The sequence below is a fragment of the Globicephala melas genome, chromosome 5 (genome assembly GCF_963455315.2).
Source record: "Globicephala melas chromosome 5, mGloMel1.2, whole genome shotgun sequence".
In the NCBI taxonomy this organism is placed as follows: Eukaryota; Metazoa; Chordata; class Mammalia; order Artiodactyla; family Delphinidae; genus Globicephala; species Globicephala melas.
The window spans coordinates 52,658,009-52,671,580 of record NC_083318.1 but is presented as its reverse complement, the minus strand read 5'-3'; the positions used below and the strand labels follow the sequence as shown (position 1 = coordinate 52,671,580).

General features: G+C 40.3%; 1 protein-coding gene across 5 annotated transcripts in view; it reads right to left on the bottom strand.

Annotated features, from left to right (window-relative positions):
• The window catches only part of TBC1D19 (TBC1 domain family member 19), a 155,453-nt gene extending 147,915 nt beyond the window's left edge, over positions 1–7,538 (bottom strand). For 2 of the 5 annotated variants that reach the window (XM_060299222.1, XM_030832234.2), the window contains exon 1: positions 7,207–7,537. In XM_060299222.1, coding sequence (XP_060155205.1) covers positions 7,207–7,305 — 99 coding nt within the window. In that variant the 5' untranslated portion in view covers positions 7,306–7,537. Of the gene's footprint in view, positions 1–7,206 lie in introns of all 5 variants that reach the window. The other 3 variants (XM_060299223.1, XM_030832233.2, XM_030832232.2) reach the window with 3 other exon arrangements.
• Positions 7,539–13,572: the final 6,034 nt, after the last annotated feature.

Below are 13,572 nucleotides of genomic sequence, written 5' to 3'. Positions count from 1 at the left end.
CTATTAAAAATTGAATCTGTTCTTTAAAATCTTTCCAACACAATGCTGAAGCAGAACAAAACTGGAGGACTGACAACTTCAACTTATTATAAAGCTACCAAAATCAAGACAATGTGGTAATGTTAAAAAATAGACAAGTAGATCAATGGAATAGAATAGAGACTCAGAAATACCAACACAAATATAGTCAACTGATCTTTGAAAAAAGAGCAAAGGCAATTCAATGGAGCAAAGACAGTCTTTTCAACAAATTGTACTGGAACAACTGGTCATCCACATGCAAAAAAAAAAAAAAAAAAGGATCATAAATGTAAAACCCAGATCCATAAGACTTCTAAAAGATAACATAGGATAAAATCTAAGTTTGGTGATTAATTCTTAGACATAACACCAAAAGCATGATCCATAAAAGAAAAAAATTGATAAGTTGGACTTCATTAAAATTAAAAACTTCTCTGAGAAAGATACTGCTAAGAGAATGAAAAGACTGGCCACAAATTGGGAGAAGATATTTGCAAAGCACATATCTGATAAAGGACTTGTACCCAAAACATAAAACAGACTCCTAAAACTCAACAATAAGAACACCCAATTAAAAATGGGCAAAAGACCTGAAGGGACACCTCACCAAAGAAGACATACAGACGGCAAATAAACATATGAAAAGATATTCAATATCACATGTCACTACGGAATTGCAAATTAAAACAACAGTGAGATATCACAACACACCTATCAGAATGGCCAAAATCTAAAACACTGATAACACCAAATGCTGGTGAGAAGGTACAGCAACAGGAACTCTCAATCAGTGCTGGTGAGAATGCAAAAATGGTATAGCCACAATGGAAGACAAGTTGTCAGTTTCTACCAAATTTTTACCATACAAGCCAGAAATCATGCTTCTTGGTATTTACCAAAATTAGCTGAAAACTTATGTCAACACAAAAATCTACCCAGGAATGTTTATACCAGTTTTATTCATAACTGCCAATCTTGGAAGCAACCAAGATGTCCTTCAACAGATAGTGAATGTATAAACAAATTGATACATCCCCACAATATAATATTATTCAGAAAAAAAAAGCTATCAAGAAACAAAAAGACATACAGTAACATAACGGACATTGCCAAGTGAAAGAAGTCAATTTGAAGAAGCTACATACTGTTATGATTACAACTATAGGACATTCTCAAAGGCAAAACTATAGAGACAGTAAAAACCAAGTGGTTGCCAGGGGCTTGGAAGGAGGGAGGGATGCGTAGGTGGAGCACAGGGGATTTTTTTTAGGACTGTAAAACTATTCTGTAAGATACTGGAATAGTAGATACACAGTATTATACATTTGTCAAAATCCATAGACCTGTACAACACAAACAGTGAACCCTGATGAAAACTGTGGACTTTAATAATAATGTATCAATATCGATTGGTCCACCAATAGTAACAAATGTACCACACTAATGCAAGATGCCAATAATAAGGGAAACAGTATATAAGGAAAGGGGATGTATGGGAACTCTGTACCTTTTACTTAATTTTTCTGTAAGCCCAAAACCATTATAAAAAATAAAGTCTACTAATTAAAAACAAAACACAACAAAATAAAAAACCTTCTCAAAAGAAAATCTGAGACACAGGCTTCAATGGAGAATTCTTCCAAACATTTAAGAAAGAAATAACACAGTTAAACATTTTTGTATCAAATAGAAAAGAAAAAAGGGGGGAACACTTCCCTACCATTTTATCAGGCCAGTATAACCTTGATATAAAACTTGTCAAAGACATTACAAGAAAGGAAAATTACAGACCAATCTTTCTCACTGACATAGATTCAATCCTTCAGCACTTACTATTGGACTTCTGCTAATGCATAGGATGTGGACAGCCAGAATAAGGAACATCACTCCCACCCTAACAATGAGAAAAAGTGGTATAATCTACAAAATCATAACTTTTCAACTCACCATAAAACTGAAGTTTTAAGACAATCAAGTGAACTAAATTCCAAAGAGTAACAAGCCCCTCTAAAGACAGATGGGACTCCAAACTGTTTCATATTTGGCAAAGCACAGGAGGAAAAGGAGGCTACCGAAGAATTCAGCTAAAATTGTTAACTGTTATTGATGAGATGTGGGCTAGCATGTCAGTTGAGAAACACTGGGAGCTCAAAACCCAAGGGGAATTCACACTCACTTGCATGCTCTCTTCCATAGGCCTCCATCAGGACGGAGAGCAGGAACTGCAGAGAGCCCCCTTCTGTGGCACAGGTGTACAAGAAAGGATAGGCTACCACTACAAAACAAGCATGCAACCATGCCACCTTGCCCAAACTCTCCTCTCATTTGAGGAAGAGGCCTTAAACCTCTGAGGGAGGCAATAATTTGTTGCTTCTGGGGGTGAGATAGATACAAAAACTGTCTTCCTCATGGAAACGTAAGAAAACTCTCACGGGCCCCAAATCCTGTACCAGTACATAGCAGAGGTAAGCCACAACTAGGAAGAGGCAGGAATCTCTCTTTCACCCATTATTTGCCACAAGGCAAAGTTTGGCTGCCAAAAGCAGAAGAGAAAGGAACATTGTCAAAGACCCACTCCCAAGGCACCTGGACTGAGACAGGACCAGGAGGAGAGAAAACGCCTGTATCTACCATGAGCTTAGGACTGAGTAACAAACAACAGGCTACTGCTGAGGATGGGATCAGAGCATGGAGAGAGACCTCCCTCTGTGGCACAGGCAAACGAGACAAATGAAAACTGAGGATACAGACACTGAGAAAAACCCTCCAGTACCCCAGCACTATTTCTAAGCACAAAGTTACAGCAGCCCACTGAATTTGAAGCTTGTGGTACACTGAAGCTAATGACAGTAATAACAAAACTCAAGCCTAGCTTGGCTCCTGACTGTACTGACTGAAGCCTCCATACTCAGTAAAGATATAGAACACTTGAACAAAATTGTCAATATATTTGACCTAATTGACATGTAGAGTACAGTAACAGCAGAATGCTCATGCTTTCCAAGGGCATGTGGAACACTCAACAAGATAATCTGAATGGCCTCACACATGTTTTAAAAATTAAATTCTTTATTAAAAAATGTTCCCGTGGGCTTCCCTGGTGGCGCAGTGGTTGAGAGTCTGCCTGCCGATGCAGGGGACACGGGTTCGTGCCCCGGTCCAAGAAGATCCCACATGCCATGGAGCGGCTGGGCCCGTGAGCCATGGCCGCTGAGCCTGCGCGTCCGGAGCCTGTGCTCCGCAACGGGAAAGGCCACAACAGTGAGAGGCCCGCGTACCGCAAAAAAAAAAATGTTCCCGCAAAGAAAACTCCAGCCCCCAATAATGTTATTGGGAATTCTACCAAACATTTAAGGAGGAAATAATATCAATTCTATACAAATTCTTCCAGAAAACAGGAGAGAAGGGAACACTTCTCAACTCAATTTAAGAGATCAGCATTACCTGATATCAAATCTAGACAAAGATGTTAAAGTAAAACTATAAACCAATATCCTTTATAAAAATACTCACAAAATCTTCAACAAAGTATTAGCAAATTGAATCAAGAAATATATAAGGACAATGCATTATAGCCAAGTAGAATTTATCTTAGGAATGCAAAATTGGTTCAACAATCAAAACCAAATAGTATTACTCACCATATCAACATATATTAAAAAATCACATGAGCATCTCTCCAGATACAAGAAAAGTATTTAACAAAATTCAACATCAATTAGTAATAAAACACTCAGAAAACCAGGAATAGAAGAGAGCTTCTTCAACCTAACAAAAAGCATCCATACAACATTGCACTGGTGTCACTAGTCAGTGTAACAGGCAAGAAAAAGAACTAAAAGGCACACTGATTGGAAAGGAAGAAGTAAAACATCTTTATTCGCAAATGACACATATACTTGGAAAATACTAAGCAATCTACAAAAACGGTACTATAACTAACAAGTAAGTTTAGTAACTCCCCAGGATACATGGTAAATATACAAATATCAATTTTATTTCTGTATACTAACAACAAGTAATTGGAAACTGAAATGAGAAAAAAAGTCAGCATGTTAATAGTATCAAAAAAACATGAAATACTTGGGGAAAATCTTAATAAAATATGTGCAATATTTGTGCACTTAACTATAAAACAGTGATGAGAGTAGATGCAGATAAGAATAAATGGAGACACAAAGCATGTTCATTGGCCAGAAAATTCAATACTGTTAAGATGTCAAGTCTCCCCAAATTGATCTCTACATTCAACATAACCCCAATACAAATCCCAGTAAGTTTTTTGTAGTAATTTACAAGATGATTCTAAAATTCATATGGCAAAGCAAAGTACCTAGAGTAGTCAAAACAATATTGAAAAAGAGAAACAAAGTTGGACGACTAATTACCTGATTTCAAGACTTACTATAAAGTTATAAAAATCAAAATAGTGTGGTATTAGCATAATAATAGACAAATAGATCGATGGAACAGAATAGAGTCAGAAATATTCGTGCATGCACACGTGCGCACGCGCGCGTGTGTGTGTGTATACTAAATCAATTTTCAGCAAAGGTGCCAAGAAAATTAGTGGAGAAAGGATAGATTTGTCAACAAATAAGTACTAGAAATAGGTATGGTATTGGACATACACATGCAAAAAACAACAACAACAAAAAGCTTTACATTACATCATATATAAAAATTGACTTAAAATGGATTCTAGATCTAAATGTGCAAGCTAAAACTAATAAAACTTCCAGAACAAAACATAGGAGAAGCTTTTTTTTCCTTTTCTTTTTTTTAAACATATGAAATTTATCGTTTTCTGGTTTTCCCTCCTGACATGATACCATTTATTTTTTTTAATTTTTTTTAACATCTTTATTGGAGTATAATTGCTTTACAATGGTGTGTTAGTTTCTGCTTTATAACAAAGTGAATCAGTTATACATATACATATGTTCCCATATCTCTTCCATCTTGCGTCTCCCTCCCTCCCACCCTCCCTATCCCACCCCTCTAGGTGGTCACAAAACACTGAGCTAATCTCCCTGTGCTATGCGGCTGCTTCCCACTAGCTATCTACTTTACGTTTGGTAGCGTATGTATGTCCATGCCACTCTCTCACTTTGTCACAGCTTACCCTTCCCCTTCCCCATATCTTCAAGTCCATTCTCTAGTAGGTCTGTGTCTTTATTCCCGTTTTACCCCTAGGTTCTTCATGACCTTTTTTTTTTTCTTAGATTCCATATATATGTGTTAGCATACAGTATGTTTTTCTCTTTCTGACTTACTTTGCTCTGTATGACAGACTCTAGGTCCATCCACCTCACTACAAATAACTCAATTTCGTTTCTTTTTATGGCTGAGTAATATTCCATTGTATATATGTGCCACATCTTCTGTATCCATTCATCTGTTGATGGGCACTTAGGTTGCTTCCATGTCCTGGCTATTGTAAATAGAGCTGCAATGAACATTTTGGTACATGACTCTTTTGGAATTATGGTTTTCTCAGGGTATATGCCCAGTAGTGGGATTGCTGGGTTGTATGGTAGTTCTATTTTTAGTTTTTTAAGGAAACTCCATACTGTGGAGAAACTTTTTGAGACCTTGGGGGAGGCAAAGATTCTTAGGCAGGGCACAAAAAGCACAAATCATGAAAGAAATTAATAAAAATGTATGTCTTCAAAATTCTAAATTTCTGCTCTTTGAAAGACCCAGTTAAGAAAATGAAAAGATAAACCACAGACTGGGAGAGAGTATTTGCAAGCTGCATATCTGATAAGGGACTTATGCCATATATAAAGAATCCTTACAATTCAACAATATGAGAACAAACACATTTTTTTTTAATAGGCAAAAGATTTGAACAGACTACTTCACCAAAGGAGATATAAACATTTGATAAGATGCTCAATATCTTTAGTCATTTGGCAAATGCAGTTAAAGCCACAATGGGATATCATTATGCTCCTACTAGAGGAGTGTAATTATAAATAAAAATTAATTAATTAAAAACTGACATCAAGCACTAGCAAGGATGCAGAACAATCCTCATAACTGCTGGTGGAAATGCAAAATAATACAGCCACTTAGGAAAAGTTTGGCAGATTCTTATAGACATACACTTACCATACAACTCAGCAATTCCACTCCTAGGTATTTATCCAAGAGAAAAGAAAACTAAAAACCAAAACAAAGGGCTTCCCTGGTGGCGCAGCGGTTGAGACTCCGCCTGCCGATGCAGGGAACACGGGTTCGTGCCCCGGTCCGGGAAGATCCCACATGCCGCGGAGCAGCTGGGCCCGTGAGCCATGACCGCTGAGCCTGCGCGTCCGGAGCCTGTGCTCCGCAACGGGAGAGGCCACAGCTGTGAGAGGCCCGCGTACCGCAAAAAAAAAAAAAAAAAACCTATACCAGAAAACACGTATTAGCTTTACTCATAATCTCTATAAACAGAAACAACCCATAGCTCTATAACCAAAACTGCCCAGCAACCAATGAATGGATAAACAAATCGTAGTACATCCAAACAATGAAATATTACTCAAGAATAAAAAGGAACAGAACTACTGAAATACCAACAACACGAATGAATTTCAAAAGCATTATGCAAAATGACAGAAACCAGGCACAAAATTTTACATACTGTGTGATTCCATTTATCACATTCACCAAAAAAAGGGAAAGATCTCCTGATCAATCTCTGCATCCAAAGAACTTAGCATATTAGAAAATACTCGATAAACGCCCAGTGGACGGTTAGACGGGCAATCATTGCAGGGAGGGTAGAGTGCAAGAAGGTGATATATAGACGCGGAAACCAAAATGTACCTGGGGGCTCAAACCCACCTACAGGATGGGAAAAGTTGTCCAACCTACCTCCACTGACGCCAGCAGCTTAAAAAATTAGACCCTGTAAAGGACTACAATATGAATGAATAGCCTCGGCGGTTCTCTGGCCTGAAGAAAGGCGTGACGTGCCCCACCTTTCTTTAAAAAAAAAAAAAAATCTATTACTCTCACGCCCGAAACTGAGCAAGTGGAGCTTACACCTGGAAGGGAGGCTTTTCCCTGCCCAGGAGCGGAGCTGGAGAGACCCGAGGCGGGCTTCGGCTTAGGTCAGCGGGGTGCAGAAGAAGGCCGAAGCACCGCCACGGCCCCGCTGGTCTCCATCCCTTCCCACTCAGGCTCACTTACCCAGGCCTGCCGTTCCAACTGAGCGTACAAATTGGAGCCCTTGAGCTTTTGGACTATCTGGGCAATAATGAGAGCGAGATCCGACTCCTCCTGCAACATTTCCCCTGTCCTAGCCCGCCAAGCAGCGGGGGCAGGCCGCTACCGGGGAGAGAACCGGCTACGTACGGGGTCCCAATCAGGGCCAGTGACACTTCTCGGGGACCTTATTACGCAGGGACTCCTCCAGCGGGCGTTACCAAGCAACTGCCGGGCCGTGTGTCCGTTCCTCTCTGGTCCCCCCCACGCCTGAAGGTTCCAGCCCCTGCGTTCCGCTGGCAGAAAACGACCTGCGGGGTGGGGGGAGGGGAGTAGCTTTTCACTCCATTGTTCCTGCTTGGTCTGTTGTTGAAAGGCAAGAGGAGGAGCTCTTTCCTCTAGAGCCACAGCGCCTCTGATGCACCAGGGGAAATCAGAAAGTTGTGTATTTTGTGTTTTATTATAAAGGAAAATAATAGGAAATATTGTAAAGGAAAATAATAACCTTCCAATCTCTACAGAAACAGGGCAGTGCACACAACGACATGGCAAATGACTTCCAAAAATTATGAGGCTGTGATGCTAGCCGTGTGAACTTGGGCCAGGTGCTTAAATTTCAGAACTCAGTTTCCGCCTTAGTAAAATAATACCCAGTTGACAAGATGCTCTGATGATTAGCTGAGGTAACAATTGTGACGGGCCCTAGTACTATACTTAGCATTCCATTTTTCCCCCCTTCTCTTTCTGTTCTCTGGGGTCTTATGCCAGGAATAGACAGCATCTCCTTATCTAACAGCTACAACTTAACCAAGAAGCATTTATTGATAGGTTTTCTGTGAAGCATTGGCAATTCCAGGATAGCTAAGACATTGTCCCAGCCTTAAGGAATGTACCATCCAGATTTCTCTTCTTCCATGCACTCATTCGTTCAATCAAAAATCAATTCAAAATTCATTCAGCTTTCAACCTATTGAGCACTTACATACAAGAAACTGTGGACACAAAGGTAAATAAAACATGGTTCTTGACATCAAAGTAACAGAGCAAAATTTTTTAAGAGAACTAGAAGTAGCTGATTTAATTAGTTGAATGGCATTCCAAAAGCCAGCTAATATAAGGCCTATGGAACAATACATGTATTAGAATAACCTCACCAAAATAATAAGGAATTAATTTCAAATGTGTGTGTGCATATATTTTAAGCAGAGAAGATGTAGATTCCAAGAAAACAGACCAAGATTGCTGCAAAAACTAGTCTAACTGCATTAAATTTTAATGTGCTTAGGCCTCAAGAGAGAGCTTTTGATTCAATAGGCCTCTGGTGGGACCTGCTAATCTGCATTTCTGGCAAGCTCCCAGGAGATGGTGACCCTGGTGGCCCAAGGACTATATTCTGAATAGCAAAGGCCTAAACCAGGTAAACAATAACAATTCAAAGGGACCGGACCTCTGGCATCTATGCACAGTACCCTGGTCTTCACAACACAACTGTTCAGAATATTGTGATGGTAAATACAAATTCCAAATAACCTGTTTGGTCAGGTTCGTTTATTAAAACATCTTTGGAATGAGGCAGGCAAGGAAAAAAAAAGTACTTAAGGCAATTAATGACAGACTCTACAAAACATTCTCCCACAACTCAGAATTTCTCAAACTCGTAGATGAGTACATCTCTTCAACTCTTTACAGTCCCTCCATCCCAACACCCCACCCATTCAGGAATCTCCGGCACAAACATCACTATGAACAAAAAAGAAAACTGTGGAGAAAGTTCTTTTGAGATTGAAAAGGGTGAAGTGATTAATAACTAAAGAGATAACTAAAGGGAAAGAAATGAAACCATGGAGCCGAAGAAAAGGCATGGTCCGTAGAGTCAGAAGACGGTCTAGCTTCCCTCCTACTCTGTACCCTTGGAACTGCATGAGTCCCTTCCGTCCTCAGAGTTTCAGCTTTCTCATCTGTAACAAGAGGATAAAATACCCACCTGAGGGGATAGTGTACCTAGTATTAAAAATCAGTAAATATTAAATTGAGATAATTTGGCAAAAACAATGCTCAGTTCGATTGACAAGGGAATAGAAAGTACCTAAAGGAATGTAGCAAAACATGTGAAAGTAGCCAGCACAATTCTTTGCACAGATAGAGGCTTTAAAAACTTTTCTTTTAAAGAGAAAACAATTTTCAGTCTTAAAGCAGCAATTAAGAAGTTAGGATTTGATTCTGAAGGCATGCCCAAGCAAAAACAAAATTTAATCCTAACATTAAAAAAGTGTTTCTCACATACATAGAAGCGGGTGTGTTGGAGTATAATTCAATTCTAGAATGCCCTCGGTTCTCTTTTTTTTTTCAATTCGATTTAGCCAGACTTTTCAGAACACCTGCTCTGTGCTAGGAATGGCAAGGAATACAAGTAAGAAATGGTCCTTTCTCTCAAGGAATTCTCAGTCCCAAAGGGATGGTAAGGCCAGCACATAAAGAGCTGGAATTGTAGACAGGCCCCTCCCACCTGTGTATCTGGACATTTTATTACTTTAAAGTCATTGAAGGTGCAGATTCCCATATATCCCTCAAGGGAGAACTTTACCTTGGAAATTCTTACTCTACCTAGTGTGGTTGAGGATTGGGAAAACACTCTATTTCTGACATGTTAGAGTGAACCATGACCCAGACTAACAAATGATAGCAAAAGGGGTCCAAATAATCTGAATGGTTAAAACTGTATAAACGGAGACAACAGCAAACTAGATGCAGAGAGAAGCCTCCTTGAAATTGCCTCAAATTCGGAGCAGAGGTACTCTGGGCCAACATGTATAAGGCCCTGTACCCAATCTTGACTTTCTCAGACCTGCGCTGCTTTGATTTATTTTACATACAATGTAGTGTCAGATTTCACTGTGGGTGAGGGGATGCATTTAAAATCACTGACCAGTAACTTCACAGAGGCAAGGGTGTGGACCACATCAAAAACACCCTGCCAGCCTAACGCAAAAACAAGGCATGCTTCAGGGTATAACAGAACATGTCCTTACTTTATTCACATGAGTGTGGCTTGCATAAACTCTACAATCTACAATGAAAATGATTTTCAGCTGTTATTTTAGAAGGAGACACTGCTTTTAGCATGTTGTGTCTGCAGAATGGCTTGAATTGTATGTCGTCAGGAATTTACTGAAATAACAATTATCATGTGTGTTGTGTGTATCACGAATGTCACAGATCTCGCTGTCTTTGGGAACAAACGAGCTCATAGAGATATCAGCTACCTGTCATGGATATGCAGCCCCACGTGCTGGCACAAGACCTCAGGCTCCTCTTCCAAGTCTCTTCCTGTCACTCCTGAGAGTTGTTAGGAAACGACACAGGTGTGCTTAAGAAAAATTCTGCTTGTTACCTCCTCTGCTCACTTGGGTGATGTCTGCTGCCCCCAAGCCACTGTCCAGGGTGCTGCTTCTTGGTGATCTTAAAGGGGCAAAACACCACAGGTGCTTAAATCCCAAGGGTCACCAAAGCCCTCATGAAAAAAGCCCCTTTGATTCTGTTTGCCACCTCTCTTTACAAGGCAGCCATACCTCATTTCTGAGTCCAGGCTGAGTATCAGACCACGCTATCCTCCACTCCCCATTTTTTTTTCTTCCTCTGGTCCCAAGCAACTGTGTGTGAAACGGGAAGATTGGGCTACTGGCTCTGTGAGCAATCTCAGGAACTGTGCTGACTCCTTGTAAATTATAAAACTCTCAGGAGAAAATCCAAGTAACCGTGGTTTAAATTACAGGATACTTATTATTAACAACAAATCTGGAAGAGTGTCCCAAGTTTGGTTCAGTGCCTCAACAACATCATCAAGAATCTGAGCTCTTCTTTTCTTTTCCATGTTGCCGTCTTTAGCATGCTGGCTTTCACCATCTAGCTTAGTGCTTCAGTCTCAGGATGGCTACTGCAGTTCCAAGTAACATGTTCTCCTACTGCTGCCTACAAAGGCAGGGAGGGAGGAAATAAGAGTTCTCAATGACTGTGTATGTCTCTCATTCTTGAGGAAAAACTATTTTTTTCCAAGAAGCCCCCAAGAATACTCCATGCTACTTATTGCCTTAAGCTCTCTCACAAAACCACCTCTAGCTACAAGAGACTCTGGCAAGAAATAATTCAGTACTTTATTCTCAATCCTGGGAGAAAGGTGAGGGAGAAGGATTGCTTGTTGATGCTGCTATATTGTCCAAAATGACTTCAGTGTAAAATTTTACTATGATATGAACACTTATAAATGAACTTCCCTGACTGATATTGGGGCCAATCAGACTACAAATAAATTAAAACCGTTAGAGTTAGGCAATATTCAGATCACTTACCATTCACACAGAGTTGATTGTGTGCAGTTTAAGACCCAGAATCTAAATTATAGTACTTCTCAATGTAGCAATTTCTCAGTATCATGATGCTATTTTAAAAGCTAAAAACAAGTAAGAAGACCCACTTGTAAAATAAGGTCTATGAGTAAAAGATTATGTGGCAAGAGCAAAATCTCTGTAAATGTTATTGTGAGAAAAAAAAAGACGACAAAAATTGGTGACATGTGGGCTTCCCTGGTGGCGCAGTGGTTGAGAGTCCGCCTGCCGATGCAGGGGACACGGGTTCGTGCCCCGGTCCGGGAAGATCCCACATGCCGCGGAGCGGCTGGGCCCGTGAGCCATGGCCGCTGAGCCTGCGCGTCCGGAGCCTGTGCTCCGCAACGGGAGAGGCCACAACAGTGAGAGACCCGCGTACCGCAAAAAAAAAAAAAAAAAAAAAAAATTGGTGACATGTGAAGAAAGCAGCTTCTGCATAAATGACTTTCTTTGTTAACATCTTTATTGGAGTATAATTGCTTTATAATGGTGTGTTAGTTTCTGCTTTATAACAAAGTGGATCAGTTATACATATACATATGTTCCCATAACTCTTCCTTCTTGCGTCTCCCTCCCTCCCACCCTCCCTATCCCACCCCTCTAGGTGGTCACAAAGCACCAAGCTGATCTCCCGGTGTTATGCAGCTGCTTCCCACTAGCTATCTATTTTACACTTGGTAGTGTATATATGTCCATGCCACTCTCTCACTTTGTCCCAGCTTACCCTTCCCCCTCACCGTGTCCTCAAGTCCATTCTCTAGTAGACCTGCGACTTTATTCCCGTCTTGCCCCTAGGTTCTTCATGACCATTTTTTTTAGATTCCATATATATGTGTTAGCATACGGTATTTGTTTTTCTCTTTCTGACTTACTTCACTCTGTATGACAGACTCTAGGTCCGTCCACCTCACTACAAATAGCTCAATTTCATTTCTTTTTATGGCTGAGTAATATTCCATTGTATATATGTGCCACACCTTCTTTATCCATTCATCTGTTGATGGGCACTTAGGTTGCTTCCATGTCCTGGCTATTGTAAATAGAGCTGCAATGAATATTGTGGTACATGACTCTTTTTGAATTGTGGTTTTCTCAGGGTATATGCCCAGTAGTGGGATTGCTGGGTCATATGGTAGTTCTAGTTTTAGTTTTTTAAGGAACCTCCATACTGTTCTCCATAGTGGCTGTATCAATTTACATTCCCACCAACAGTGCGAGAGTGTTCCCTTTTCTCCACATCCTCTCCAGCATTTATTGTTTGTAGATTTTTTGATGATGGCCATTCTGACCAGTGTGAGATGATATCTTATTGTAGTTTTGATTTGCATTTCTCTAATGATTAATGATGTTGAGCGTTCTTTCATGTGTTTGTTGGCAGTCTGTATATCTTCTTTGGATAAATGTCTATTTAGGTCTTCTGCCCATTTTTGGATTGGGTTGTTTGTCTTTTTGATACTGAGCTGCATGAGCTGTTTGTAAATTCTGGAGATTAATCCTTCGTCATTTGCTTCATTTGCAAATATTTTCTCCCATTCTGAGTGTTGTCTTTTCCTCTTGTTTATGGTTTCCTTTGTTCTGCAAAAGCTTTTAAGTTTCATTAGGTCTCATTTGTTTTTTTTTGTTTTGTTTTTTTTTGCGGTACACGGGCCTCTCACTGTTGTGGCCTCTCCTGTTGTGGAGCACAGGCTCCGGACCCGCAGGCTCAGTGGCCATGGCTCACGGGCCCAGCCGCTCTGCGGTATGTAGGGATCTTCCCGGACCGGGGCACGAACCCGTGTCCCCTGCATCGACAGGCGGACTCTCAACAACAGCGCCACCAGGGAAGCCCCATCAATTTTTTTTAAAAGACAATTTTAGATGAACGTGGTTGCTTTGAAGAAAATAAAACACTGTGATGGGTAGAGGTGTCTGATATGTAGATTGGGTGATTAGGGAAGGCATCTCTAATCAGTGATCTCTAAGCAATGAT